The 27252-nt window shown below is 41.5% G+C and overlaps 1 protein-coding gene across 2 annotated transcripts; it reads left to right on the forward strand.

Moving 5' to 3' along the window:
* Positions 1 to 100: 100 nt before the first annotated feature.
* On the forward strand, positions 101 to 25842 carry NUP88 (nucleoporin 88; the record flags this gene model as incomplete). Of its 2 annotated transcripts, none has more annotated exons than XM_081161393.1 (17): positions 101 to 403; positions 3152 to 3321; positions 4023 to 4148; positions 7095 to 7181; positions 7762 to 7938; positions 10749 to 10948; positions 11394 to 11537; positions 13600 to 13698; positions 20074 to 20164; positions 21774 to 21875; positions 23550 to 23708; positions 23993 to 24118; positions 24232 to 24297; positions 24420 to 24500; positions 24798 to 24924; positions 25062 to 25180; positions 25602 to 25842. In XM_081161393.1, 17 exons carry the CDS (start codon positions 101 to 103, stop codon positions 25663 to 25665), a joined length of 2241 nt encoding a protein of 746 aa, XP_081017519.1. In that variant the 3' UTR covers positions 25666 to 25842. The 2 variants fall into 2 exon arrangements, with proteins under 2 accessions (XP_081017519.1, XP_081017520.1); XM_081161394.1 differs by having other exon boundaries at positions 10749 to 10935; positions 11390 to 11537.
* Between the last annotated feature and the right edge of the window lie 1410 nt (positions 25843 to 27252).

Here is a 27252-nt window from a genome sequence, read left to right on the forward strand (position 1 = left end):
CTGCACGATGATTAGCCAAAAGCCGTGGGAGGCCGGCCGCCGATTGGCTGCGCGTAGCGGCGGGCTGAGCAATTGGAATGAGGGGAGCAGTTGGGCCAAGATGGCGGCCGCCGAGGGTCCCTTGGGCGACGGCGAGCTGTGGCAGACGTGGCTTCCTAACCACGTCGTGTTCTCGCGGCTCCGGGAGGGACTGAAAAACCAGAGTCCAGCCGAGGCCGAGAAGCCGGCTTCCTTGTCCTCGCCTTCGTCGCCGCCGCTGCCGCCGCAGTTGCTAACAAGAAACCTGGTCTTAGGCCTCGGCGGGGAACTCTTCCTGTGGGACGGAGAAGGCAGCTCTTTCTTAGTGGTTCGCCTTCGGGGCCTCAGCGGCGCGGGTGAGGAGCCTCCCCTTTCCCAGTACCAGGTACGGCCAGGCTAATCGTGGGTAAATGACCCTCAGCTGGGATCTGAACGAGGCGGTGGTTTATTGAGGTTGCTGTCTCCTCCCCATCTGGCTATTTCTCGTCTTCTGGCGGGTGTGCTCTTCACGTGTAAGCAGACGTCGGACTTCTAGTGGAAAGCTCTCTCTTCTTTACTTCCATTCCGCTCTAACCTTTTGTAGCCGCGCTTTTGACCCCGACACTGTGCCAGACACAGTTACAGGCGCTCGTGCTCTCGGGGTGCTGCAGTTCTTGGGGTCTGGGAGGAAGGGCAGGACCGCGGAATGCTCAGCGAGTAACATCGGGGATGCGGGTGCTCCGCAGGACAGCAAAGCGGGGTGAGGGCATAGAGTGTGGGTGCAGCTGCTATTTTCCGTAGGCTGGCCCCGAGAAAACTCCTCCACGACGGGACACTCCGCAGGGATGATCCCAACTTTTTCTTGGGGGCGGGGCGGGCTCGTGAGTGTCGAGTCACGTGATAGATTCGAAAGCACCAGGTGTCCGGCCCGACCCAGAGGAGGAATCTCCCCTGTGCATTCTTCCACTTTCCAGAAAATTAGGCCATCCCCAGGGTTGGAAGGGGTCTTCGTTTGTTTCTCATGAGCCACCAGCGTGTGGAAGCGGGTGTGGCCAGAACGTGTTCCCATCCTCTCTGTAACCGAACATTGCCTTCTGGAGATTGTTTATTTGCGATCAACCGATTCTCTTCTCTTAAAGATTAAAAGCTAAAAAAGCTGGGCACCCGTTGTAACGCATTGACATCTGCTGTGTGCCGTTGGCCGGCTCTTGTCGATGAGAAATAACCTGAAGTTAAAGAGGTGCTAGATATATTTTTGCAGTTTTGAAAATAGGTCGTAAGCCTGCAGTCTGCCTGCTTTACCGGTTCAGTCTGCAAGAATCATTTACAGGGTGCTCGGCGCTCAGTATTCCCCTGGCACCCTGCGTGGCTGTGCAGCATGTGGCACATGCATGATGGAATCATTCCTACTTGTTTGTTTATTGCCCGCTTTTCCAGACAGGCAACACCAAGGCAGAGTCTCTGTGTGCCTTAGGTATATTTTGGATATCTCCAGTATTTCACCGAGCGCCTGGAACATGTCAGCTCTCAGTAAATACTGGTGACTGTCTGAATGACCCTCAATCCTCCAGAATATCAGAAACTCGGAGAAAGCAGTTTAGCTTGAGTTGTCAGTTCAAATGTTAACAAGAGCAGAGTGGTGACTTAGGAACAAGAAAACCCTAAATACTGTCCTTATCACAAGTGATTTAAGGTAATTGGATTGTGTGTAGCAAAAAGGTGGCCTCTTTGATTGGAGGTAGACTGTCAAAATCAAGTAGGAAGAAAAGGGGGGTTGAGAAAATAGGGAAAAGCAGGAAAGACCCACTAACAGGAGGCAAAACAGTTTCATTAGAATCCACAAAGGGCAACTAAAAAAACAGGCTCACAGACATCAGTCAGAACGAATGGAAACCTTGTTATGTTATAATCCTCGTCAAAGGAATTTTGGCTTAGTGGGATTCTCCGTACGTAAGGATAAGCAGTACATTGGCAGTTTCATGGTTTATTACTAGAAGAAGAAAGAAAAGAAAATGGGAATGTGGTAACAGAAGAAATGGGAAGGAGTGACATTCTGCTGAGGGCATGTGATGCTGAGATAAACTTCCATATCTGCATAGGTAAAGCACCATCATCCTTGCTGCAGAAACTCCTGAACCCATTCTCTGTCTCACTGAACTACTTCTAAGATGTAGTAATTATTACTTATTAGTACTTCTGAGTTCATTTGTCTTTTCACTAAAACATGGAGAATAAGTCAGCAATATGCCGTATATTATGCTAAAAGACAGAGGAAAGACACATAATTCATTCTAAGTAATTCATAGTTGTATGGGATGAGCAAGTAAAAGGGTAGTTAGAATGCAGGGTGATAGGAACTATAATAGAGTGTGCTGAAGGAGCCCAGAAAAGGTGCATTTACCCCTGGGGTATTCTCTTGGGAGGAAAGCCTGTCTAGGCTGACACTAGCCAAGTAAGACAGGAAGAGGAGGGCCTGCAGGAAGGGGCAGCTACACAGAGGTGCACATAACAGCATAATGGCCCGGGCTGGTTTGCTCAGTGGTTAGAGTGCTGGCCCGAGAACTAAACGGTTAGGCTCAGTTCCAGTCAAGGGCATGTACCTCAGTTGCAGGCTTGACCCCAGCCCTGGTCGGGGCACGTGGGGGAGGCAGCCAATTGATGTCTCTCTCACATCAGTGTTTCTCTCTCTATCTCTCCCTCCACCTCCTCCTCTCTCTCTACCTCTCTCCCTACCACTCTGAAAAGCAATGGAAAAAATATCCTCAGGTAAGGATTACAAAAAAAAAGAAAAGAAAGGAAAAAAAACACATGATAATTACCCAGAAGATAATTACAAGTTAATCTGATTGGAGTATAAAGTACAAGTGGGGAATGGAGGAGGATTGAGGCTGAACTGGGAGGCTGGAGCTTGCTCATAAAAAGGGAAATTGTTTGCGGTACTTATTTATCAAGGTAGGGAATTTTTATGCACTTTATAACATTCTAGTCAAAATGGTTAGAACTAGTTCTTCAGTTAATGGCCCAGGTGTTAGTAATTAAACAGAATGCTTCATTATCTTAGTTAGGAAAACTAAAGCAGTACTGTGCTTTCAAGTAACTGCCATATATATTTACATTAAAATTAAGTATTTTGACCAGTTTGCTTTAATTTCAGAGATTGCTTTGCATAAATCCACCCCTGTTTGAAATCTATCAAGTCTTGTTAAGTCCAACACAACATCACGTAGCACTTATAGGAATAAAAGGACTTATGGTATTAGAATTACCTAAAAGATGGGGAAAGAATTCTGAATTTGAAGGTGGAAAATCAACAGTGAATTGTAGGTAAGTTGTATTTCCATTTAGTGTTTATCTTTATAATTTTTAATACACATAGAAAATTATTCTAGACCAGTGGTTCTTAAGGTATGTTTACTGTAAATACTCCAGATGGTCTGCACATTGGCATCTTATGATAATAATATTGATAGTATGTGTGTGATTACACATGTGTGATATTCTACCTGAATTATCTCATTACTCTCTCATTAGAAGCCAGGCTATTTTTCAAGTAGGTAGAAATAGGTTTATTAAAAGCAGTTACTATCTATGAGCCAGACAGTTTGCTCTAAGTTCAACTAAGTTTTATTTTTGTATTATTTTCTTTTTCAACAAATTCAGAAAAGTGAGTCTGAAAGATCTTCTGAAAAGAATATAAGGCCGAAACTCATCTTTAGCTCCACAACTTATAGGTTGGGTCCCCTTAAAGTGTTTCTAACTCTCTATTTTCTCATTTCCACAATACGAAAATCTGCTTTTGTATTTTCCTTACAAGGTTACTAAAAAGACCAAATAAGATACTATATCTAGAAATATTTTTGATCCTTTGATATTGAATAGATGCTTTGAAATCTTTTCCCAGCAAGACTTGAGGGAAAGACATATGAAGGAAAGCAGAGCAAAGAGTTTTAAAATAGATTTTCCTATATAAAATTTTTCATCCAAGAGCTACAAAATGTTTTGGAAAATTGTTGTTTTTATTTTAGTACCACTCCAATTGCTGAGAGATTTTTCACCAGTTCTACCTCTCTGACTCTAAAGCATGCCGCCTGGTATCCAAGTGAAATGCTGGATCCCCACATAGTGCTGTTAACATCAGACAATGTAATAAGGTAAAGTTTATTTTTATGTCTTATAGCTTTGTGAGTGGGAAGGTTCTGTTTCTGTTTGCCAGTTAATAGCTCAAGATACCACTAAATGGGTCCTTGGATGTTAGAATGCTTTATCTGATGGCTGTTGTAACCCATTCTCAAGAATTGTCTAACTGCTCTAACTTACATGCCTTAATTACTGCTATTCCCTCTCAAGTAGTCTTCCTGCCTCCAGTCTCTCCTACTCTAGTCTGACTTGTAAGCACTGTTAATCTTCCTAAAACTCTTTTCATTATGTCACTATTTTGGAGGTAATGTAGCTTAGGGGAAAGAGAATATAATTGGGAATTGAGAAATTTGAATTCTTGTCCCAGTGCCATTTCTGTCTTTGAGACCTTAAACTTCTTTTTAGAGGCGCCTTAGTTTCCAGTTTGTAAAATGAGCAGATCTGATTTGATAGTTTCTAAGTCCCCTTCCAGGTTTTGTACTTGATGATTAAATGCTCTAATCCTACAGAGATTTCTATTGTCAGTTAACTTTCTGGATCTGCCTTATATAAAAAGTTTATGGGGAGTCTCAACTAACTGAGATACAAATACCTCCATTTTATTTTTCCTAATCACTGCTTTTAACTGTGCTCTACCAAAGCTTCCTTCCATACTGAATGCTTGATCCCTTAATGGCATCTTATACAGATCTTACAGCTTTCTGGTTACTTTTAGGTATAAAAACTAAGTCTGCCCAGTTTAAAACTCTGATCTCAAATCTATTTCAAAACTATATCCTGGCCTATCACAGGGCAGACCTTGAGGCATCTGAAATGAGTGGAGAGGGCATGATCTGCTCTTTGACTCACCTTGAGGTAGGGGATGAAGTATAGGAGGGGGGCTGCCTCCTCCTTTGGGTCTATCTCCTTGATAATGGGAGTAGGAAGCATGGGATAGCTGAGGCAGACATTTTACCTAATTGGTTGTCTGTCAGTGATGGGGCAGGGGGTGGGGGCATATCCCTGATCCTAGATTAACTGAGTTCCACCTACTACTGGTGGCCTCCGTTGAGGTGGTAGTCTCTGCACAGATGAGGTGTATGTACTTCCTGGGGCAGTGTTTAGCTTCCAGCTGCCTCCATCATTGAGGAGCTCTGTCTCCCATTGCCTCTATTAGCTATCCATGCCCTGAACCCTCTCTCAAGATTCCTCCCTTCTCAACTGAAACGTTGTGGTCTTTCATATGGAGTCCTGCTAACTGCCAAGGTCCTTTTCCTTGCCCTCCAGGGGCCACAGAGAGCTGGGCGTACTGTACCATAGTTCGTTCTTATGCTGTTCCAGCCTCCCTTCTTTGGAAATTTTCATATAAGAAATAGACACCATATAGTGATCACGTGCCCCCCACCCTAGGATATGTCACGTCAGGTTCGCCAAGAATTCCCTTACCTTGGTGGCCTGTAGTTTTCTGCAACACATCTGGCATTTACCTCAGAAATGAGATAGTTATCTCCCCTTATTACAGGCACCCCTAAATCTGACTGTTTTCTCTTAGAGCCTTTCCTATCCACCCATTTGGCTTTGGAGTTGGGGGTAAAGAAAGAAGGAGGGAAAACCTCCCGTTGCAAACACTGTCCTGGTACTCCTAAGGGCTCTCGACACCCTTCCTCCTCTCATGCACATGGGAAAAGGCGACGGCGGGAGATAGCATAGTCTAAGTCTCCCTCCACCTGAGCCCTAAAGGGGGCAGCTGGCCTCAATCAGTGAAGGTTCTTTTTAAGATATGGGGTATTTAACACTTCTCTTTTCCTCAGCTGTAGACCTTGTTGACAATTTCAAGGCAACAGGAAATTCCCACAATGCCTGTTGCATTTACTTTTTCACTGTTCCCCATTACAATATATACTGTGTAGTACTTATGTGGGTTTTGACATCAATAATGCTTATAGGCAGCTAGGAAGACCACAATGAATGTGTGTTCAATTGGATCAAATTTTCTTTAAAAACATTTATTACATGGCATTTTATTGATAATGGAACAGACTAAGTTTTAAAAATTCATAATGGGTCAGACAAAATAAGTGATTAATTTTTTTTTATATAAATGTATCTTTATTGATTTCAGAGAGAGGAAGGAAGAGAGAGAGAGATAGAACATCAGTGATGAGAGAGTCATCATTAATCAGCTGCCTCCTGCACACCCCTGACTGGGGATCGAGCCAACAACCCAGGCATGTGCCCTGACCGGGAATCAAACCACGATCTCCTGGATCCTAGGTCAATGCTCAACCACTGAGCCCCGCCCGGTGGGACAATGAGTGATTAATTTGGTAAAGACTTTATAAGAGACATTAGATTTCTAATAATATTACCGGCCTTTTGAAAATTCTTTCTCCTTTTAACAATAGCCATGTAAACTGTAAAAATTTAAGTTATTTTAAATTAAAATGATTTGGGTGAAAAATTTTTTCCAGTTTTATACTTCCCCTTAAGAAAATAGGGATGACATGATAGAGTCTTTATGTAACAAAAACACATATAGATTGTAGGCTACATGTCACTCACTGTGCTGGTCAGAATAGTGAGATATGGTTCCTTCTGTAATGAGATTTGTTGTCTAATAGGCAGAGAAAGATGAGTATATTTGAAGGGAAGCTGGCAAACTCAGGAGCATTAGTGAGATGACTAGACAAGGTGAGTATGGCTAAGGATTTAGGATGGAGGAGACAGAAGTGAAATGCCATGAAATAGGCTAATAAAGAATTTTGGTGAAGATAGAGAATATTTCTTCAGGTCCCAAGGAAACCTTCTTAATGTTAAAGAACAAATGAAATACCTACTTTATCAATAACTACAGGATCTTTGGCAAAGATCGTTGTGATAACTGGTAGGGAAATTCTCAAGAAATGACTAGATATAGAGGAAAGCACAATTTTGGGAAATGGAAGAGAATTTTATGTGCTGCCTTTCTTCTCTTTTGTTAGAATTTACTCTCTGCGTGAGCCCCAGACACCCACTAAGGTCATCGTACTTTCAGAAGCAGAAGAGGAAAGTCTAATACTCAACAAAGGGTAAGTTTTTATTTGTGTCATGAAATGCTTTTCAAATTAGGTTATTGAGGTCATAAATGCAATTTTAGTAGAAATTGCAGATTTTCCAGAGGTGACATTAGCATGCTTTTGGTAAGGTGAGAAATAAGCAAAAGTAACCAGTGTGAATAAGTTACAAGAAGTTACAGATCTGAATGTCACTGTAACTACTAGCCTGTTTAATTCACAGATGTATTCCCAGAACCTACAACAGCACCTGGCACAGAGTAGATACTTAGTAAATGCATCCTACTGCACAGGGATGACTATTGATGTTTTTATATGTTTTCCTCCTGTTCCTTTTTTGTGTTTATGCATGTCTGTATGTATATGTTTTTACTATTTGTGTCTCTTTATATTTAAACTATTTATAATTAAAGTAGCACTATATAATTTTATGGCCTTCTTTCACTTAATTTTATGAGAATTTTCCAGTGTTGTTTAACATTTTTCATAATCATAATTTTTTATCTTCTCTGTTGAATACAAACTCCATCTCACCTCCTGTTGTTGGACATTTTGTTTTTGTTTTCAACAAGTTGGTTTTTAAATCTCTTTTCAGGAGGGCATATACTGCATCTCTAGGAGAGATAGCAGTTGCATTTGACTTTGGGCCATTGGCAGCAGTCCCGAAGAATATGTTTGGACAAAAAGGCAAAGATGAAGTAGTGGCATATCCACTGTACATCTTATATGAGAATGGGGAGACTTTCCTTACGTATGTTAGTCTGTTGCACAGGTAAGTTGAGGGGTAACCCACCGAAATGAAAGTCCAACTTGTGCTCTAGTATAGATTGTCATAGTTGACCTTATTTATTTATTGTCATAGTCTGACTTACTTATTTACTTTTTGTCATAGACTTGGGATTTGTGTTTTTGGGTTGTGGACGTGTTGCAGCCTTTTTGATGCTTGGCTTGCATATTTTGGAGAAAGATTTGGTACAAATCATAGGACTTTTCGTTAACTCATATTAATATGGGTAAATGCGATAGAATTCTTGGATAAAGTCTAGTCAACCTTAAAAGTATTTATTGTGTATCTTATATGAACAAGGCATCATGGGGGTGGTTAGACATGGTAATTTGGTACCTTTTGTGGGAAAAAGACATACATACATATGAAAAGATCATTACCTATACCACATCAGTACAAAGACGGAAGGAGAGATCATTCTGATTGAAGAAGTTAAGGAAATTTTCATAGGAAGCACTGATATTATGTGGGACTTAATAATCTAATCAGGATTAAATGAAGCATCAAGAAAGGGTAAGACCATTTTAATTACCAGGGAAGCATGAAATAGAGTATGAAAATAAACAAATGCAAGTGTCATTCAGGGTTCAATGATGAGCCCAGTGGTGTTGCTCAGTGGTTGTGTGTTCATCCATGAACCAGGAGGTCACGGTTCGATTCCCGGTCAGGGCGCATGTCCGGGTTGCGGGCTCGATCCCCAGTAGGAAGCACGCAGAAGGCAGCTGATCAGTGATTATCTCTGATGATTGATGTTACCATCTGTACCTCTCTCTGAAATCAATAAAAACATACTTTTAAAGCTGTTCTAAAAGAAAAGGTTCAGTGAAGCTGTTGTAAAATTTAACTTAAAGTCTACAACAGTTTGAACTGTGATGGTTATAATGCAAAGGGAGAAGTGAACATAGTAGATACTACAAAGGAAGGATCAATAAGACTCAGTTATTGTTTGGATATGGGAGTGAGCCATTAACAGAAATACTGAGGTCAGGAAGGGCAGCTAATTTTGGGGGAAGCTTCATTATTACAAGTGCTCAGTATGTCACAGTATTGGACCAAGAAGGTGGAATAGTCCATGGACAGTTGGAAATACAGGGCTGGAATGAAGATGAAGGTAAAAATCAATAAGAGCCATCTGTCATGGTGTGAATTAGACTCTATAGAGGATAAGAATTTAGGAGAAGTTTGTAACTACAGAGGCATAAGGCCAAAGGCTGAACATTGTAATTTATTCATTTATAAATCATCGAAACATATTTATTCAGGGCCCACTATGTGGCAGAAGATAGTAATATAAGACCAAAGGCAAGGTCCTGCTGTGTGGTTCTTTGTCTACTGGAAAGTCATACAGCAAACCAGTAACTAGTACAATTTTGTGTGCCCAGGGCATTATAGGGTGCTGTGGGACTGGAACAAGTAGATGCTTAGGCCTGCTTATCTTGGAAGACTGCGAAGATGGTAATACAAAAGCCTGGACCTGCAGCGTTCACTAGGTAGAACTGGGAGCAGAAGTAGTTCCAGAAGGAGACTTGACTTGGGGTAGTGAACACACAGTACAATATACAGATGATGTTATAGAATAGCACACCTGAAACCTATAGAATTTTATTAACCAATGTCACCAATAAATTTAGTTTTTTCAAAAAGTAGTTACAGGAGAGAGAAGAGAGTATGCAAAATTATAAAGATGAAAAAAACGAAAGATCTTGGTGGATTGCAGAATGGTGAGGCTTCACTACCAGCTATATTCTCCTTGACAGAAGTGCTCTCTGCCTTCCACACATGCTCCCTCTCAGGGGACTTCTGTGTAACATTACTCTCCCTGTCTTTCCTCCCCCTACCATTTGGCCCTCATTTGTGCACACTGTAATCTACCTAGTAATCTTACCCCCAAACCTGAAAGTCATTTACATTCTTTTATGTCCAGTCCAAAATTCTATTGATTCTAACATGAAAATTTCTTGAATGTATACACCCTTCTCTCCATTCCCTTGTCCTTGCTTCAGATCCTCACTGTCCTCTGCCTAGATCATGCTTAAATAGTTGCCCTGAGTCCCATTTTGGTCCTCTCCATGTCATTTTCCTCACAACTGCTCGCTACCAGATTGATCTTAGTAAAGTGAAGCTCCATCCCTCTTGATTTAAATCTCTAGTGACAGCCTGTCCCCCAGCAGATAGTCTCTGAGCTCTCTTAACAGGCCAGCGAGGTCATCGGCTTTGTAAGCCATTCCTGAGTATCTGCCTCACTTCTTTGTTGCCTTAGACTTTGTACTTCACCTCCCATTATACTAAGCCATTTCCTTCTTGTTAATTCCTTGTCTTTCATGCCTCCAGGACTTTGTATATGCTGTTCCCTAACTTGGGATGTTTACCACCCCTTCCCAGAATATACTCTTTCTCAATCGATCTTATTTGTTTTTGATACCTTTCTTATATACCTCACTTTTTTTGTACCTTTCTATATTCCTCTGTACCCTGTAAAGCCTTGTGTTGTTACGCTTACCACATGGGAGAGTAATTCTGGTTAAATGTCTGCTTCCCCAGCTAAACTGTCAATTCCGTGGGGGTGTCATCTAGCTCTCAATAAACATATTTGTCTAATCCAATTAAATATGTGGTTCTGGAGCCCTGAAGATAAGCTACATTTCAGAAGAAGAACATTGAGAGTCATCAGAACATACGTAGTAGTTAAAGCCAGGCATGGTTTAATATGCTGTCATGTAGGTATATTTTGAAAAGAGAAGAGAGCTTACAGCACCAGTATTTTTTCACCCAAATATGTTTCACTCTTTCTTTAGCCCTGGGAACATCGGAAAGCTGTTAGGTCCATTGCCCATGCACCCTGCAGCTGAAGATAACTATGGCTATGATGCGTGTGCTGTCCTCTGCTTACCTTGTGTCCCCAACATCCTAGTGATTGCTACTGAGTCAGGAATGCTGTACCACTGTGTTGTGCTGGAAGGGGAAGAAGAAGATGACCAGACAGTAAGCCAGGCTAGTGTGTGTGTGTATTTGTATCTCCAACATCTAGTATATGTCCTGTACCAATATATATGAGGAATTTTAGTTTATATCTGACACTTCGGTATATTTTGGAAATTAAAAACTTAAAGTTAATTGAAGCCCCCTTAAAAATTTAAATGAGAAGTTAGAAGGAGCCCGGCTTGCTTGAGCCGCCAACCTACACACTGCTTTCTGGACTCTTAAGTTGGCAGTCTTCAATGACAGACATAAAGAACCTTGGAGTTAGCTTCTCTCTAACCTGCTTATTCCTATCCTTCTAAAGGAAGAGGCCTTTTTTGCTCTTTGAAGAATAACAACGCACTGTCAGGATGTGGGATTAAGAATTTGAAAGCACTATTAGACCCAGATTCTTCTGTTTTTTATTCTGTGCATTTTCAAATGAACATGAAAGACTAAAATTGTACTTTTTTTACAGTCAGAAAAGTCCTGGGATTCCAGGGCTGACCTCATTCCTTCTCTGTACGTGTTTGAGTGTGTTGAGTTGGAGCTGGCCCTGAAACTGGCATCTGGAGAGGATGATCCCTTTGATTCTGACTTTTCTTGTCCAATCAAACTTCACAGAGGTAAACTATTTTTTTCAATTACAGTTGACATTTAATATTATTTTAATTAGTTTCAGGTATACAGGGTAATGGTTAGACATTTATATAACTTACAAAATGATCCTTCCCTTCCCCCCTACCCCCTGGTAATTCTAGTGCCCAATTGGCACATAGTTATTACAATATTATTGTTACTATTTTTTCTATTTACATTTTTTATTGTTGACACTCTTACAGATGTCCCCCATTTTGCCCCCTCCACCCAGCTCCTGCCCCACCCCAGGCTTTCCCCACACTATTGTCTGTGTCCATGGGCTATTCATACATGCATATATGTTCTTTGGTTAATCTCTTCCTGTCACCCGACCACTGTCCCCTCTGAGATCTGTCATTCTGTTCTGTACATCCATTGCCTCTGGACCTGTTTTGTTCGTCAGTTTATTTTGTTCATTAGATTCCACATATAAATAAGATCATGTGATATTTATCTTTCTCTGACGGGCTTATTTTATTTAACAGAATAATCTCCAGGTCCATCCATGCTGTCTAAATGGGTAAAAGCTCCTTTTTTATAGCCATATAGTTTTCCCCACATAGTGTTCCTCTGCGAAAATGTACCACAGCTTTTTTTTTTTTTTTAAGAACAGTTTATTGATTTTTAGAGAGAGAGGAAGGTAGAGGTAGAGCAAAACATCAGTCGGCCGCCTCCTGCATACCCCCTTCCATCCCTGGCCCCAGTCTGGGTGAGTGCAGGAGGCAAGTAATCGATGTGTCTCTCTCACATCAATGTTTCTCTCTCTGTCCCTTCCACTTTCTCTGAAAAGAAATGGGGGGAAAATCCTCCAGTAAGAATTAAAAAAAAAAATTCAGCTGACTTCTTTTGGCCTTTTAGTCACACATTACACTTTAGGTCCAAGAAAGACTGAGCAAATTTCCCAAGTTTGAAGATAGTGGCCTTTAGTCTGGATCTACCCAGATTTATAATAGTGAATTTTTCCTGGTTCAGTCAAAAGAATATTTCATGATTCAAATACTTAAGGGTATACAAACTTTAATCAACTTTAAAAGTCAAATTATAAAATACTGATATTAAGATAGCTCTTTAAAATATCTTCATTTTTTAGAACACATCTTGTTATAATCAGACCCAGTTTGAATGTTATCCTTTTTATCTTTTCTTTTGTTTTATCTGGTTGGTTCCAGATCATTCTAGCAACTTATCTCTGTTCACCTAGGGAGCTCTTGGATAAACGGATGAGACAGTTAAAGAGCGTGTTGTTCAGACGAGAACGGCTTGAGTGGAAGGAGCGTGTGATTAGGAGTCTGGAGTGTCCTAGGTTTTAGTTACAGCTCTAACACTTACAGGCTCTGTGGTATGAGGCATTTACTCAGCCTCTCTGGTCTTCAGTTTTCTTATCTGAAAAAAACAGGGGTAACATCAGATGATCTTAAAAGGTCTCTTGTAACACAAAAATCTGTAATTTTATTTGCCCCTCCCCCCTTTCCCCAAGTCGCCTTTAGGATCTTGTCTTCTTCTCTGTGAAGAACAAGGAACAAAAGCTTACTGTATCGGGAACAACTGGGCGTCACAGCTGCTCTGTGTGCTACAGAGAGGAGTTCAGTCCTGTAGCAGCCTGGCCTCATCTGCTTATAGTCCCACTAACCAGTTGGCATAGGTTTGGCAATAATGGCTTTGACTCTGTACTAAAGTATAGCCAAAACATTTCAGGGGATAGAGTCCTTACATATAAAGCCAGCAAAGAGAACCCATTGGGCATGTCCAACTAAACAGTATTTGGAGAGAGACATTCCAAATATTAAGTCTTGGAACTTTGCTTTATAGATGAGGAAATTGAACCTATAAGGGAAAGTAATATAAACTAATTGGTTTCCTTATAAAGCTACCTATGTGCCCTGGCCGGGTAGCTTAGTTTGTTAGACTGTCATCCTGATATGCTGAGGTTGCATGTTCGATCCCTGGTCAGGGTGAGGATTAACCAAAAAAAAAATGTGGGGGCTGCTAGGGTGTATTTTTTAAGTTTTCCAATGGCTACCTTTATATCATTAGTAATTCTATCTGCAGATCCCAAGTGTCCCTCAAGATATCACTGTACTCATGAAGCTGGTGTACATAGTGTTGGACTGACTTGGATTCATAAACTTCATAAATTTCTTGGATCAGGTGAGTTTTCTGTGCTTTTCCGAATGTTTCACAGATTATATCAAAAAGTAGTTTGGAATAGAAAAATAATTTTGAGATAGAAAATTCCAATGAAACTAAAAGTTAGTTCATTGAAAAGATCAACAAAGTCGACAAACCTTTAACCAGACTGACCAAAAATAAAAGAGAAGACTCAAATTACTAGTCAGGAATGAAAGAGGGGATATTACTACTGGCTTTACAGAAATAGAAAAGATTATAATGCGATACCTTGAACAACAGTCTGCCAATTAGATAACCTAGATGAAATGGACAAATTTCTAGAACAACACAGACTACCAAAACTGACTCAAGAAGTAGAAAATTTGAATAGACCTACAACAAGTAAAGAGACTGAATTAGTAAACAAAAAACTACCCAAAACAAAAGCTCAGGATAAGATGGCTTCATATTTAAAGAATTAATATCAATTACTCACAAGCATTTCCAAAAAATAGGAAATGCTTCCTGATTCACTCTATGAGGTCAGTATTACCCTGATAACCAAAACCAGACAAAAATGTCCAAGAAAAGAAAACTACAAGTATCTCTCAGGAATATAGATGCAACAAATCCTCAACAAAGCAGTAGCAAACCAAATCCAGCAACATACAAAAAGCATCATACACCGTGACTACATGGGATTTACCCCAGGGATGCAAGGGTAGTTTAACATCCAGAAATCAAACAGTGTGTTACACCATAGCAATAGAATAAAGGACAAAAACCATATGATCATCTTAATACACACAGAAAAAAACATTTAAGAAAATTTAATGACTAGGAATAGAAAGGAACTTCCTCAAACTGATAAAAGGGCAGCTATGAAAAACCCACAGCAAATAACATATTTAATGGTGAAAGACCAAGTGCTTTATTAGCTTTCTGTTGCTGCTATCATAAATCACTGCACATTTAGTGGGTTAAAACAACACACGTTTTGTGTCTTAGAGTTCTATAGGTTAGACGTCCTAGAGCAATCTCACTGGGCATCAGTGTTCCTTTCTGGAGGCTATAGGGGAGAATCCATTTCCTAGCCTCTTCCAGCTTCTACCGCCTTCCTTTGCTTGTGGCTGCATTCCTCCGTCTTCAAAGCCAGCAATTGTGGGGTGAGTTGGATACTTATCACCCTGTATCACTCTGACCTTCTGCAGCACTTTTTCACTTTAAGGAAATGTGTGATAATATTGGGCCCACCCAGATAATCCACGATAATCTCCAGCTCAGAGACATTTGATGGGCAACTTTAATTCCATTTGCAATGTTTATTCCCCTTTGCCATGTAATCTAACATATTCCTGGGTACTGGGGATTATTAGAACACAGACACTTTGGGGGGAGTCCATTATTCTGTGTATTACATTCCACCCGACTGCCCCCAAAGGTTCACATCTGACCCACATGCAAAATACATTGACTCTAACATCATTATAGCAACACAAAGTTCAAAATCTCATCTAAATCTCATGAGCTCAGAAGTTTTCAGTCTCATCATCTAAATCAAATGTGGATAAAACTCTTGAGTATAACCCACCCTGGAGCAAAATTTCTATCTCTGGACCTGTGGAACTAGGAAACAGTTATCTGCTCCCAGAACACAATGGTGGCCCAAGCATAGGTATCAGTTATAGACATTCCAGTTCAAAAGGGAAGAAATTGGAAAGAAAAAGGGAACCATAGGTCCTAAGCAATTTCAAAATCCAAATTCTATTAGGTTTGCAAGGCCTGGGAATAATCTTCTGGGCTTACAGCTCTGCCCTCTTCATTTTACAGGAAAGGTGCCATTTGTTTGTATTGAGTAGTTTTGGCCTGTTTTTTATCTGTAGAATTTTGGGAGTGGAACAGCCTTCTCTCATTCTCTAACACATTCAGTCCAAGCCAGTGGTGCTTCTACAGGTGTCAAATTCTCAAGAACTTTTTGGATCTCCTGCATATATTCCGAGGAGTCATTATAGTAGACAAGAGGTTAATCCACAGGTCAGTCCTAGATAATTTTATCTCAATTTTTGGCTTCTGCTGAAGTATCTATTTCACACTCTTAATCTCTTCAAAGAGCCCTGTGAGTGACTGAATATTTGACCTATTGATCTTTTTGAGGTGTTAGCTAAAAACTGAGCAGCCACTCCAGTGGCTTTTTCTCTAAAGCATGCTTTCTCTTCATTTTAGAACCTATCTCTTAATTTTAGCATCTCTTGGTCTCTTTATTTTAGCATCTTTGTGATCTGGATAGGCTGAGAATTTCCCAAATCATCAAGTCCTTGTTCCTTTTTGTTTACTGTTTCTTCCCTCAATTATATTTTTTCTCACACTTACTGTAATCAGCAAGAAGAAACCAGGCCACATCTTCAACACTTTCCTTGGAAATCTCCTTGGATAAACATCTAACTTAATTGTTTACAAATTCTGCCTTCCACACTTTCTCCTTACGATCAGGAACAAGATGTCTGCTCTTGCCCCTTCTATTCAACGTTGTTATTGAGGGTCTAGACAGGGAAATTAGCCAATACAGGAAATAAAAGGCATCCAGATTAGAAAGGAAGAAGTGAAACTATCTCTGTCCTTTGATGACATGATCTTTTATATAGTAAATCATAGGGGACCTACTAAAAAAATATTTAATAAATGAGTTCAGAGAGGTTACAGAATACAGGATCAATAGACAAGTATCATTGCACTAGTAATAAACAATCCAAAGAGAAATTTTAAAAACAATTTACAGTAGAATTATAATGAAATACTTAGGATGAATTTAACAAAAGAAGTACAAAACATACTTTTAAAACTTCAAGACATTGTTGAAAGAAATAAAGATGGCCCAATAAATGGAAAATATTCCATATACATGGATCAGAAAACTTAATATTGTTAAATGGCAGTACTTCCCAAATTGATGTAGAAGTCCAGTGCGCTCTATCAAAATTCAAGCTGCCTTCTTTGCAGAAATGGACAAGCTGATCCTAAAATTCATGGAATTGCAAGTGACCTATAGTGAAAAACAGGAACAAAGTTGGAGGACCCACACTTCCCAATTTCAAGACTTCTTTAAAAAGTATGGTAATCAACACAGTGTGATATTGGCATAAGCATATACATATAGATCAATGGGATAGAATTGAGTCCAGAAATATACCTTTACATTTACTGTCAATTAGTTTGGACAAGGGTGCCAAACAGTTTATTGGGGGAAATTATAGTCTTTTCAACAAATGGTGCTGGGACAAGTGTACATCCACATGCAAAAGAATGAAATTGGACCCCTACCTCACTCCATACAAAAATGAACTCAAATGAATCAAAGACCTAAATAAAAGAACTAAAACTATAGAACTCTTAGAAGAAAACACCATCACAAAAGTGAAAAGACAACCCACAGAATGGGAGTAAGTATTTGCAAATCATATCTAATAATGGACTTGTATCTAGAATGTATAAAGAACCCTTAGAACTCAGTAATAAAAGGATAAATAGCCCAATTTAAAAAAGGATTTGATGATATACAAATAGCCAATAAGCACATGAAAACATGTTTAAATACCTTTAGTCATGGAAATGAAATACCACAAAATCACTATATGCCACTTCATACCCACTAAAATGGCTAAAATTAAAAGACAATAGCCTTTTTTCCCCCGGCGCCATTGGAATGAGGGTGCAGTGGCTACAAGATGTCACCAAACTGTGCAAGTCGACCTCACAGGCCTTGGACTCCAACATGAAAACTCGCCACACAGCACAAGATAGAGCAGAAGCAGGCAGCCTCCTGGCTGCAGCTGACCCTGGCCAAACTGGCTGAGGTACAGAAAGAGAAGCAGCTGCTGAGGTGGAAGCTTCTCTGGGTTGAGACAGCATCTTCCTGGGAATGGCAGCAGGTTATAGAGGAGCCAGGCCTGGCTACTACCAGTGTGTTTGAGACAAAAGGAGTAGAAGCACCCCCACCATCCCCACCAGGGGCAGTGTTCACAGCAGGAACTCCATCTCAGGCTGCCTATTGGGGGTCCCCTACTGTGGCTAGGCCCAGGGAACAGACCTTTAAGAACCCCAAAGAGATGAGAGCCTTTGAGCCCCAACAGCTGAGAAGACCTCCAGCATCTGGCAGGCCCGAGGATTGGAACTGCCTTTGGTGTAACCCTGTGAATTTTTCAGGCAGGGAAATTTGCTACCACTGTGGGAGTGGCATCTGGTTACAGAACCCTCAAATTCAGAAATGTGAAATACAACAGAAACATATCCCAAAGGGATATCAGTTTTCGGAGGAGGGGGGGCTGAGTAGAGTTGGGGGGAAGGAGATGAGTGGGAGAATGGGACTACTGGAGTTGGAGGGAGGCATGGTGGGAGAGACATGTTTTGATGATCCTCTTTGTGTTCCAGAGCATAAGTATTCGACACATCCCCCCTAAATTATGACAGCCAAAAATGTCTCGAGATATTGCCACATATCCACTGGGGCATAAAATCATCCCTCACTGGTGACCATAGAGGCAATGAAGTACTTAGTAGTAGTCAGAATAGGGTGAAGAGAGTTGCCAGGGTAGCACACTCAGCAGTGCCAAGGGCTGCAGGGGGGCCCCTAAGACAGGAAGTAGAAAGTGTTCAGTGGGTCTGGCATTCACTTTTGATCTTTGAGCAAATCTGGGTAGGGGAGGGGCAAAAGCCAAACTGTCAGTACTGCCCTCAGAGGAAGTAAGGAAGCGCAGTCAGTGACGGGGGCTCTTCAGGGACTCCTGGCTGTGAAGGGAAGGAGTGAGGTGAGATGCATATCCAAGAGAGGGTTCTTTGGAATATGGGAGAAACTGGAGCCATGGGGAAAGAGACACCTGAAGAAAGCTTGAAAACACAAGGAATATGTAAAAGAATGGGGCAGATCCTGCATACTGCATTGGAGGCATATCTATTCTGCTCAAAAATACGTGAAAGGCCAGTTTTTTTTGTGAAACAAAACCCCCGAAAGTATTCTTAGTTTGTATATGTATGCTATGTATATCACAGAATTTTTCGTGTGCCTTACATTATAGATTTATGTTTGAATAAGCAAAGAAAAAAGTCTGGAAAGACATTTAGCAAACAAGGTTATTATTACCTAGGGAAGTTGGGGTCAGGATCAGGGGATGGAAAGTAGGGGTGGATGGGTGCAGGGGTATAGGGTGCAGTGGAGTGGGTCACAGGGCAGTGGGGTGGAGAGCTTGTATATCTTTGTGTACTTCTTGCTTTGTAAAATGAAATAATTAAATGTCCATAAAAAAGAAAAGTGTTGAGAAGGATGTGGAAAAATAGGGACCCTCATATTCTGCATGTGACTGTGAAAGGGGGCAGTCACTTTGGGGAAAACAGTCTGGAAGTTCTCAGATGATTAGAGTTACTATATAACCCAGCAGTTTTACACTGAAGAGAAATAAAAACATGTCCACACAAAAACTTGTGAATGAATGTTTGTGTCAGCATTATTCATAACAGCTAAATAGCCCTGTATACCTACCAGCTGATGATTAGATAAAGTATCCATACGATGGAATATTATTCAACAATAGAAAGGAATGAAGTACTGACATGGATGAACCTTGAAAGCATTATGCTTAGTGAAAGGAGCAAGTCACAAACAACTGCATGTTGTAGGCTTCCATTTAGGTAAAATGTCCGGATCAGGCAATTCCACAGAGGCAGAAAATGGATTAGTGGTTGTTGCCTAGGTCTGGGGGAATTGGCAGACACTAGGGAGTGATTGTTAATGGGTCTGGGGGTTTTTTGTTGGTTGTACAATTCCTTTAATATACTAAAAGCCCACTGAATTATATACTTTAAATGGGTGAGTTGAGTGGTATTGTGAATCACATTTGAAAAAGCTGTTATAAAAATTAAATTGGCCCTGGCCAGCGTGGCTCGGTTGTTTGGAGTGTCATCCCATATACCACGAGGTTGTGGGTTCAATTCCCAGTCAGTGCACATACCCCAGGTTGTAGGTTCGATCCCTGGTTGGGGCGCATTCAGGAGGCAGCCGATCCATGTTCTCTCCCTTCTCTAAAATCAGTTTTAAAAAATGATAAAGTAAATAAAATTGGTGTGGGTGAGGAAAAGACTGAAAAGAATGGATTTGGGGAGATTGTCCTCTTCAGTAAAACATTTCTGCATTTAGAACTTGACCAAGGAAAATTCACTTTCCATCTTGGGGCAGAAATCTAGACCCTGTGGAAAGGAGATCTCTGTCAGAAAGGCATAGTCCTTAAAGCAGAGGTCTGAGACAAGAACTTAATTGCATTTAACGGATACTGTCAGCATTTTAATTTGGAGGCGTCTGTGTGTCGGCTAAGTTACGCGGTGTGACGTCAGGCATGTTAGGTGATGTGGGAATGTGCTCTTTCATAGATGAAGAAGATAAGGACAGTCTGCAGGAACTCACCACGGAACAGAGATGCTTTGTGGAGCACATCCTTTGTACGAAGCCATTGCCGTGCAGGTAAGAACTATCTCCTTGTCTACGCAGGTTAACAGTTGTTTGCCCCAGTAATCCAGACACGTGTATACATCACACGCATATGCATGCACCCGAGAGCATCCGTTCATCCTGTGTCCATCCAGAGCTCCCCCCGCTTCAAGACCCCTCCGCTCTGTCCTCTGAAAGGTCTTTTTCCGGTTGCAGCTCTAGTTTGCTGACTTCGCTTGGCTACCTTTAATAATTATTTCTGATCTCAAGTTACTATCAGTCCTTCAGAAAGGGTTCCTTGATTCCCCAGTCTAACTTAGGGTTTTCCTACTCTCCCATTTCCTTTGTAGTACATTAAAATTGGTGTTTGTATTTGTTTGTCTGTCACTACTGCTAGAGTATGTGTCAGAGCAGAGACCACGTCTGCTTCCTACTACTGTCCCCTCACGTCGGCATACTCGCTGCCAGATAGAGGGCCTGGTAGACACTCAGTAAATATTTGATGACTAGGATAAAGGGAGATGTCTGGAATGACTCCCAGGTTTCTATCTGGTGTAACTGGGTAGGTGTGGTCCCTTTGAGAAACACGGGACGTAGGAGGAAGTGTATTTGGGAGGACAGAGTGTGTTAATGGGGGTACTTGGAGTTTTCCTGTGGAACATCCAAATGGAGGCACTCAGTAGGCTGTTGGAGTGTAGCTCTGGAGTTTGGAGTGGTCTGGGCTCAGTGTGGATGTGGGAATTGTCAACCTGGAACTATGACTGTGGTGAAGGTTACTCAGGAAAGAGCCTAGAATGAGTAGAGGAGACCTGTGAAGAGAGTGTGAGCAACACATTCTTACAATCGTTGAGTGGAGCTAGAGAAGCCCAGCGCAGGAAGGAAACTCGAGTCAAGGGCTGCCAGAAGGACCGCAGGAGAACCTGAGGGAAAGGATGTCAGGGATGCTGGGGAGGTGGTTTCAGAGAGCAGGCAGTGGGCAGCAGCCTGAAATAGCACATCAGAGCAGTGGGGAGCAGTATGGAGTGTAGACTTGGCAATTTATAGGGGCTTCATCTAGGGGCATTGTCAGTCCAGGGGTGGAAATGTGCTGTGAGGGTGGGATGAGCATCGGGGTGGGTGGAGTAGCGTGTTGGCAGGAAAGACATTTCCTATCTGAGGTCCACAGCCTTCAGTTTCTTCAGTGAAATAACCAAGATTAAGAGGGAGATGTAAGCCGTGCACAGTAAATTAAGTCCTATGAAATAGATGTTGGGCTGCATTGGATTTTTAATGTGAGATAGACTGAAGTTCTGTTCAGTTAGTTCCTGAGCACTTACTCTGGGCTAGGCATACAGAGATAGCTGGGGCTTCCGTGTGGGCTGGGGAGAAAGACGCATAAAGAGTTAACATCACTGAATCACAGTAACTGCTGAGATTACAGAGAGCACCATGAGGCTATGGGTTCCTGAGTGACTGCTTGATTCAAACCAGTCAAAGCTGTATTACAGGTTTCCAAGTCAACACCTTTGAGGTTACTGCACTAATAGCATGTCCCAGACAAGTGATAGCCCAGGCCTGAGAAGGTGACAAACCTCAGCCACTGTGTTACTTTTGGATCCATTGCATTTGCTGTTTTATAACTTCACTGTGCCTGTTTTTCCAGGCAGCCAGCTCCAATTCAAGGGTTCTGGATTGTCCCTGACATCCTGGGGCCCACGATGATCTGCATCACCAGTACCTACGAATGCCTCATAAGGCCTTTATTGTATGTACCATTTTGTATTCGCCACGCAACTGTTAATTCTGCAAAATCTAAACTGGGAAAATGCCCTTAGAAACCATCTTAAAGATGCTTGGATTATGCTTTGGCTTCTGACTTGAGGGTTTGAAAGGTAGATAGGATTAGTTTTAGGCATGATTTCTAGTACCTTCTTCGGCTAGCTGAGAGTCAAGAGCTTTATTTCAAAGTGTGGGGAAGCATACTAAAATTAAATACTGAACTCATACATGAATATGAAGTATATTCAGTGATTATCATGCTCTATGTGTCAGGCTTAGAAATGAGGCAACTACCTGCATTGTCTCCTGTGACCAGAGCAACCCTGGGAAGACTACACTGTTATGCCCATCTTGTAAAAAAGGAAACAGGGCTTGAAAAGTTCAGTAAATGCTGAAGTAACACATTGAGCCAGGCTGCAAATAAATACAGGGCTTTCCGACTCCAAAGTCCATACTCATACTTTAATTTCTCCGTTTCTGCCAGGCTCAGAGAGAAGTCATAGAATATGTACACTCTGGAAGACAGGTGGTACACAGCTGAACTCGTAATCTTCCTCCTTAAGGAACTCACGTGAAGCTATAAGCTACAAGCACCGTTTTCTTTTCAGCGGCCCTGGAATGGCATTCTGGGTCTTATAAATGCAGGCACAGGAGTCCCTGGCAAGCCAGCGATGTTGAACTCTAGCACACACCCTGCCCCCCGGCTCTGGTGTCATTTCAAAGCATGAACTTCTAGGTACTGACAGTTCAAAATACTGCCATTAATTTACTATCCTTCAAGGAACTCTTCCCATGCTCTTTAAAGACTCACAAGTTACACTATTTGGAAAGGAAAAGAATTCACTATTAATTTTGTATTACACTAAAAGAAACTAAAAACTCTAGCAAGACTAAACAAGTAATACAATCACTGAAAAAAATTCCTTTTTGCCTTTTGCTTCAAGCATATTTTTAAAAACCCATCCTACCTTTAGTGAAATAAGACCTACACATTAGGTTACTTTAGAAAACATGAATCCCAAAGAAAAAGGAAACTCTTAAATATTAGTTATATAAATATATTCAAATCATTTTCTGCTAATTCCCTGAAATACAAGTTGTCTGTAGTATGTTAACAAATTCTGATTATTGCATTCAAAGACTTACCATGCTGTTAACATTTGCAGTCTTCAAGCTTTCTGAAATTACCATTGTGAATATTTGTAATATCTGAGTGAATGTAATTTTTATAAATCAAGTTATATAGAGAGTACAGCATTTACAGTGGTTATCTGGGTGAATATTGGTTTTGATCAAATCCAAACTGTACCTAGGAAATGAGTGGTTGATTTATGTTTGTGACTGTGGCTTATACCTGGCCCTCAAGTCCTTGCAGAAGAGTCCATGATGAATTTATACTCTGTGCTGCCTTCACCTTTACATAAGGAATTTGGAGTGGCAGAGTCCAAAATGCTTTGACAAATGGTGGCATGGGTAGAATAGGGGATAGCTCCCTAAGGCGCCATCTTCAGGGCAGAAACATGCATCTTTACACTCTCACACAAGTGACACTCCATATTGCCTTGGGTTCTCAAGGTTCTGGACAGATTTGGCTTATGCTTTCTTGTGCTACTTAGAGTAAATGACTCCGCAGTAGACTCTTGTTCTATTTATTTTGCAGAAGCACAGTCCATCCAGCATCTCCTCCCCTGCTTTGTACCCAAGATGATGTTGAAGTGGCAGAGTCTCCCCTCCGAATTCTAGCTGAAGCCCCGGATTCCTTTGAAAAGCATATAAGAAGCATTTTGCAACGTAGTGTTGCAAATCCAGCATTTTTGAAGTATGAGGTTTGGGTTATAGGTTTTAAGAACTAGTTCCCTTCTGTTTTCCCGATTACTGTTCATCCTTCCTGTCCTTGGCTGTTTATTTCATTTCACATACTTTTTACTATGTTGAAGTTAGAAGAAATATAGGGCACATTTAATCAGCTAGAGAATAAACATAGAGGCACTTGAGAATGGTCAACAGGAAGTACAAAAAGGAAATGAAGCAGCTATGACCTGAGTCTGTTTTTAGTTGATTTACTCAGCTAGCAAAAGTAATGGTAGAAACTTTGGTTTAAAGATCATCTGAAAAAGATACAGCCCCTCCTCCCGAAGAATGTCTTCAGCTCATCAGCAGAGCCACCCAGGTGTTCAGAGAACAGTACATTCTTAAACAGGACCTGGCCAAGGAGGAGATTCAGCGGAGGTAAGGGGGCCTTTGCTCACGTCCCATCAGCTCCTGGCTGGCAGCAAACACTGTGTAATGGCCTAGACCTGGCTTCCGATTAAGTTGGTTTTTCTTTTTTTTTCCTTTTGAAGGGTCAGATTACTAAGTGACCAAAAAAAGAAACAGCTGGATGATCTCAGTTATTGTCGAGAGGAAAGGTAAGTGCCAAAACTAGGGAGGGAAAAAACAGTTCGGTAAGACTGGAGCTGTATCTCAGTCTAGAACACTGGACCACTCACCTTTAGGGGGACCCCAAGTGTCTCGTTTCTTGTGCCATTAGGAAAAGTCTACGGGAAATGGCTGAGCGCTTAGCTGAGAAATATGAGGAAGCCAAGGAAAAACAAGAAGATATCACTAACAGGTCAGTGGGTTGTACAGCGTCCAGTTCCCCGCTCAGGTCCTGCTAGTGCTGCCCAGTGCTCAGAGAGCAGCAGCATTAAGGAAAATGGCCTAGAGCACGTACGCCCAGGCCTGCGGATGGAGCTGGTTCCCCTGCCTCCCCTGAGGGGCAGCAGGGAAGACTGCGCAGTGGTGCTCCCCCAGCCCGTCCGGTGGGCCTCCTGCAGACCCCATTCATGAATTGGAGTGTTGGTTATAACTGTGTTTCTCCTGCATAGCAGAGATATTAAGCCGAGATATTTTCTTGCCTTTTCTAAAGGATGAAAAAAGTACTTCACAGTTTCCATTCTCAGCTCCCAGTTCTCTCAGATAGTGAGAGAGACATGAAGAAAGAACTACAGCTGATACCTGATCAACTTCGACATTTGGGCAATGCCATCAAACAGGTAGGAGTGGATGCCAGTGGCTAAATCTTGTCCTTGTGTTTGTTCTACAGAAAGTAACTTTATAAAATGTAGAGAGAAACTATGAACCTGTGGAATAAACCACAGCCAAAATGCCTGTGTTCTGTCTGGTACTTAAGGTTACCATGAAGAAAGACTACCAGCAGCGGAAGATGGAGAAGGTGCTGAGCCCCCAGAAACCCACCATCTCTCTCAGTGCCTACCAGCGGAAGTGCATCCAGTCCATCCTGAAGGAGGAGTAAGTAGGGCGGCCGCCCGTCCGGTACAGTGAGGGAGCTTTTCCTTTGCAATAGGCCAAAGTTAACCCCTGTCTGCCCAGCTGACATTAGTTGGCATTTGCCAGTCAAGTAATGACTGGAATAGAAGCCATGTGATAGATAAGGACCTGAGAGATGTCGACTTCATTGTGCTATGACTTTGTTGTGTGGCCAGGGCATCCCCAGTATGTTAAAAAGTATTGCCAGCAGTTGCAATACTCTTTGCCACCGTCAGCCTTAAATGAGCCGTAAACACCATTACTATCCATCTGAAACCTCACCCTGTTGTTCTAGCAAAGCCCCTCTCATTTCAGCATTACTGCCTAGTTTCAATTCTTAAGAATCAGCCTCAATGGCTTACTCATGTTATTTCCCCAAAAGTGAGTGACTGTGATTTTACAGGGGCGAGCACATAAGAGAAATGGTGAAGCAGATTAACGATATCCGGAATCATGTAAACTTCTGACCGCACCAGGAACAGATTCACACCTCAAGTTAACACGAGTGAAGGCTTGAGCTCAAACTGTAAAACAGGTAGCATCGTCTAATTTATAAAGAGGCATTTGGATGAGCTTTGGTGTGGTTCATCATTTTTTATACTTGTTTTATAATTATTGAATAAATGCTTTTATTTAAAAATTGGAATGTGCCTTATATATAAGCTCAAGTCGATGACTTTGTTAGCAGTGGCCTAGGATTATTTTTAAAAGCCCATGAACCCCGAGTTTTCTCCACAGTTGAACAAGATTAAGAGCTGCATTTTAAAGTACCAGCACCAGAAATGTGACTCTGACAAGGGACAGGACCTTGGGATTCAAAGGAAAAGGCTACACAGCATACTAGGCAGCAGCTTTTTAATTTGAACACTTTCTTCTTAAAGACACACCTTCAGTACAGTTAACAAAAAGTTACATCTGAAACCTGCGCAGAGCCAAGCCCAGGATCCACAACTGCAAGGCCACTGCTGGCTCACTTGGTCAGGCAGCATTATCTTTCAGAGCCGAGCCTGGCTGTACACTGTGTCCCAGAACGTGTTTCTGAGTGAGTACAAGGTACAAGTGTAGGACCTCAGAGGGGAAAAGAAACAACTTAGTATCAATATACGGCTTTGTTCTCAGTTAGCTTTCAGTAAACTTTTTATACCTGCCCATATGAGTTCTGAAAGGTAATACCATACCTGCCTAGAAACGGCACCTGCCTAGAAATGGTACCTGCCTAGAAATGGCTGAGTGGCTGCCAATTTAAAAGCCACATGGTAAGGTAGGTTACAGGTAGGAGGTAAATCATGTTAGACATGCGTGAGAAAATGTGTACAGACTTTAATACAAGCACAGGAACACTCGTGAAACCCAACTGATCTTTTCTTTTGTCCAGACAGGCTAAATCCTACCTTCTAAATCAGTTCCTGTTTATACAGAAAACCCAGATTAAAGCATTTCCTACCAGGATAGTGGCACAATGTTTGCTTCCTACCAGAAACAAATTGTTAACAAAACCAAAAGTAACAGTTTGGGTTTTTCTCAACAAAGTAGGTTCCAACAGCCTGCATCTGCCACAGTAGAGACCACCAGTGGTCCACTCATCATGATTTTATTGGCCCAATACCATCTTATGGAGAAAAACGTCTGCAAGGTATCTCAGCAGAGCAGTCCCCAGGAGCCACAGTTTAGTTCAGGAAGACTATAAATTACCCACCCATCCTGATTTATAGTGCCAATTTTAATATTCTGAAATTAGCTCAGGGCTTGCCCAAGGAACTAGTCTTACACTTACATAACGAGGATGTTTCCTTTAAACCAAGTGGTACTTTATACAAAGGGGCTTTAAACCAAGTACAATGTTTCATGCATGGCAAGCCTATAGCACTATTTCCATAATTAGTATTTACTTTTAAATTCATAATCGTGAATGCAAGACTGCAAAATAACCCAAGGATGAGGTATGTAGTCCTTATCTTGTCCCATGGAAGACAGAAGTAAAGATCTTTAGGACTAGTCCATAATCACTTCATTTATAACAATGATGGTTCACTTTAAACTCTAAGTTGGTGGTG

This window comes from Miniopterus schreibersii (assembly GCF_964146895.1).
Source record: "Miniopterus schreibersii genome assembly, chromosome: 16".
Classification (NCBI taxonomy): domain Eukaryota; kingdom Metazoa; phylum Chordata; class Mammalia; order Chiroptera; family Miniopteridae; genus Miniopterus; species Miniopterus schreibersii.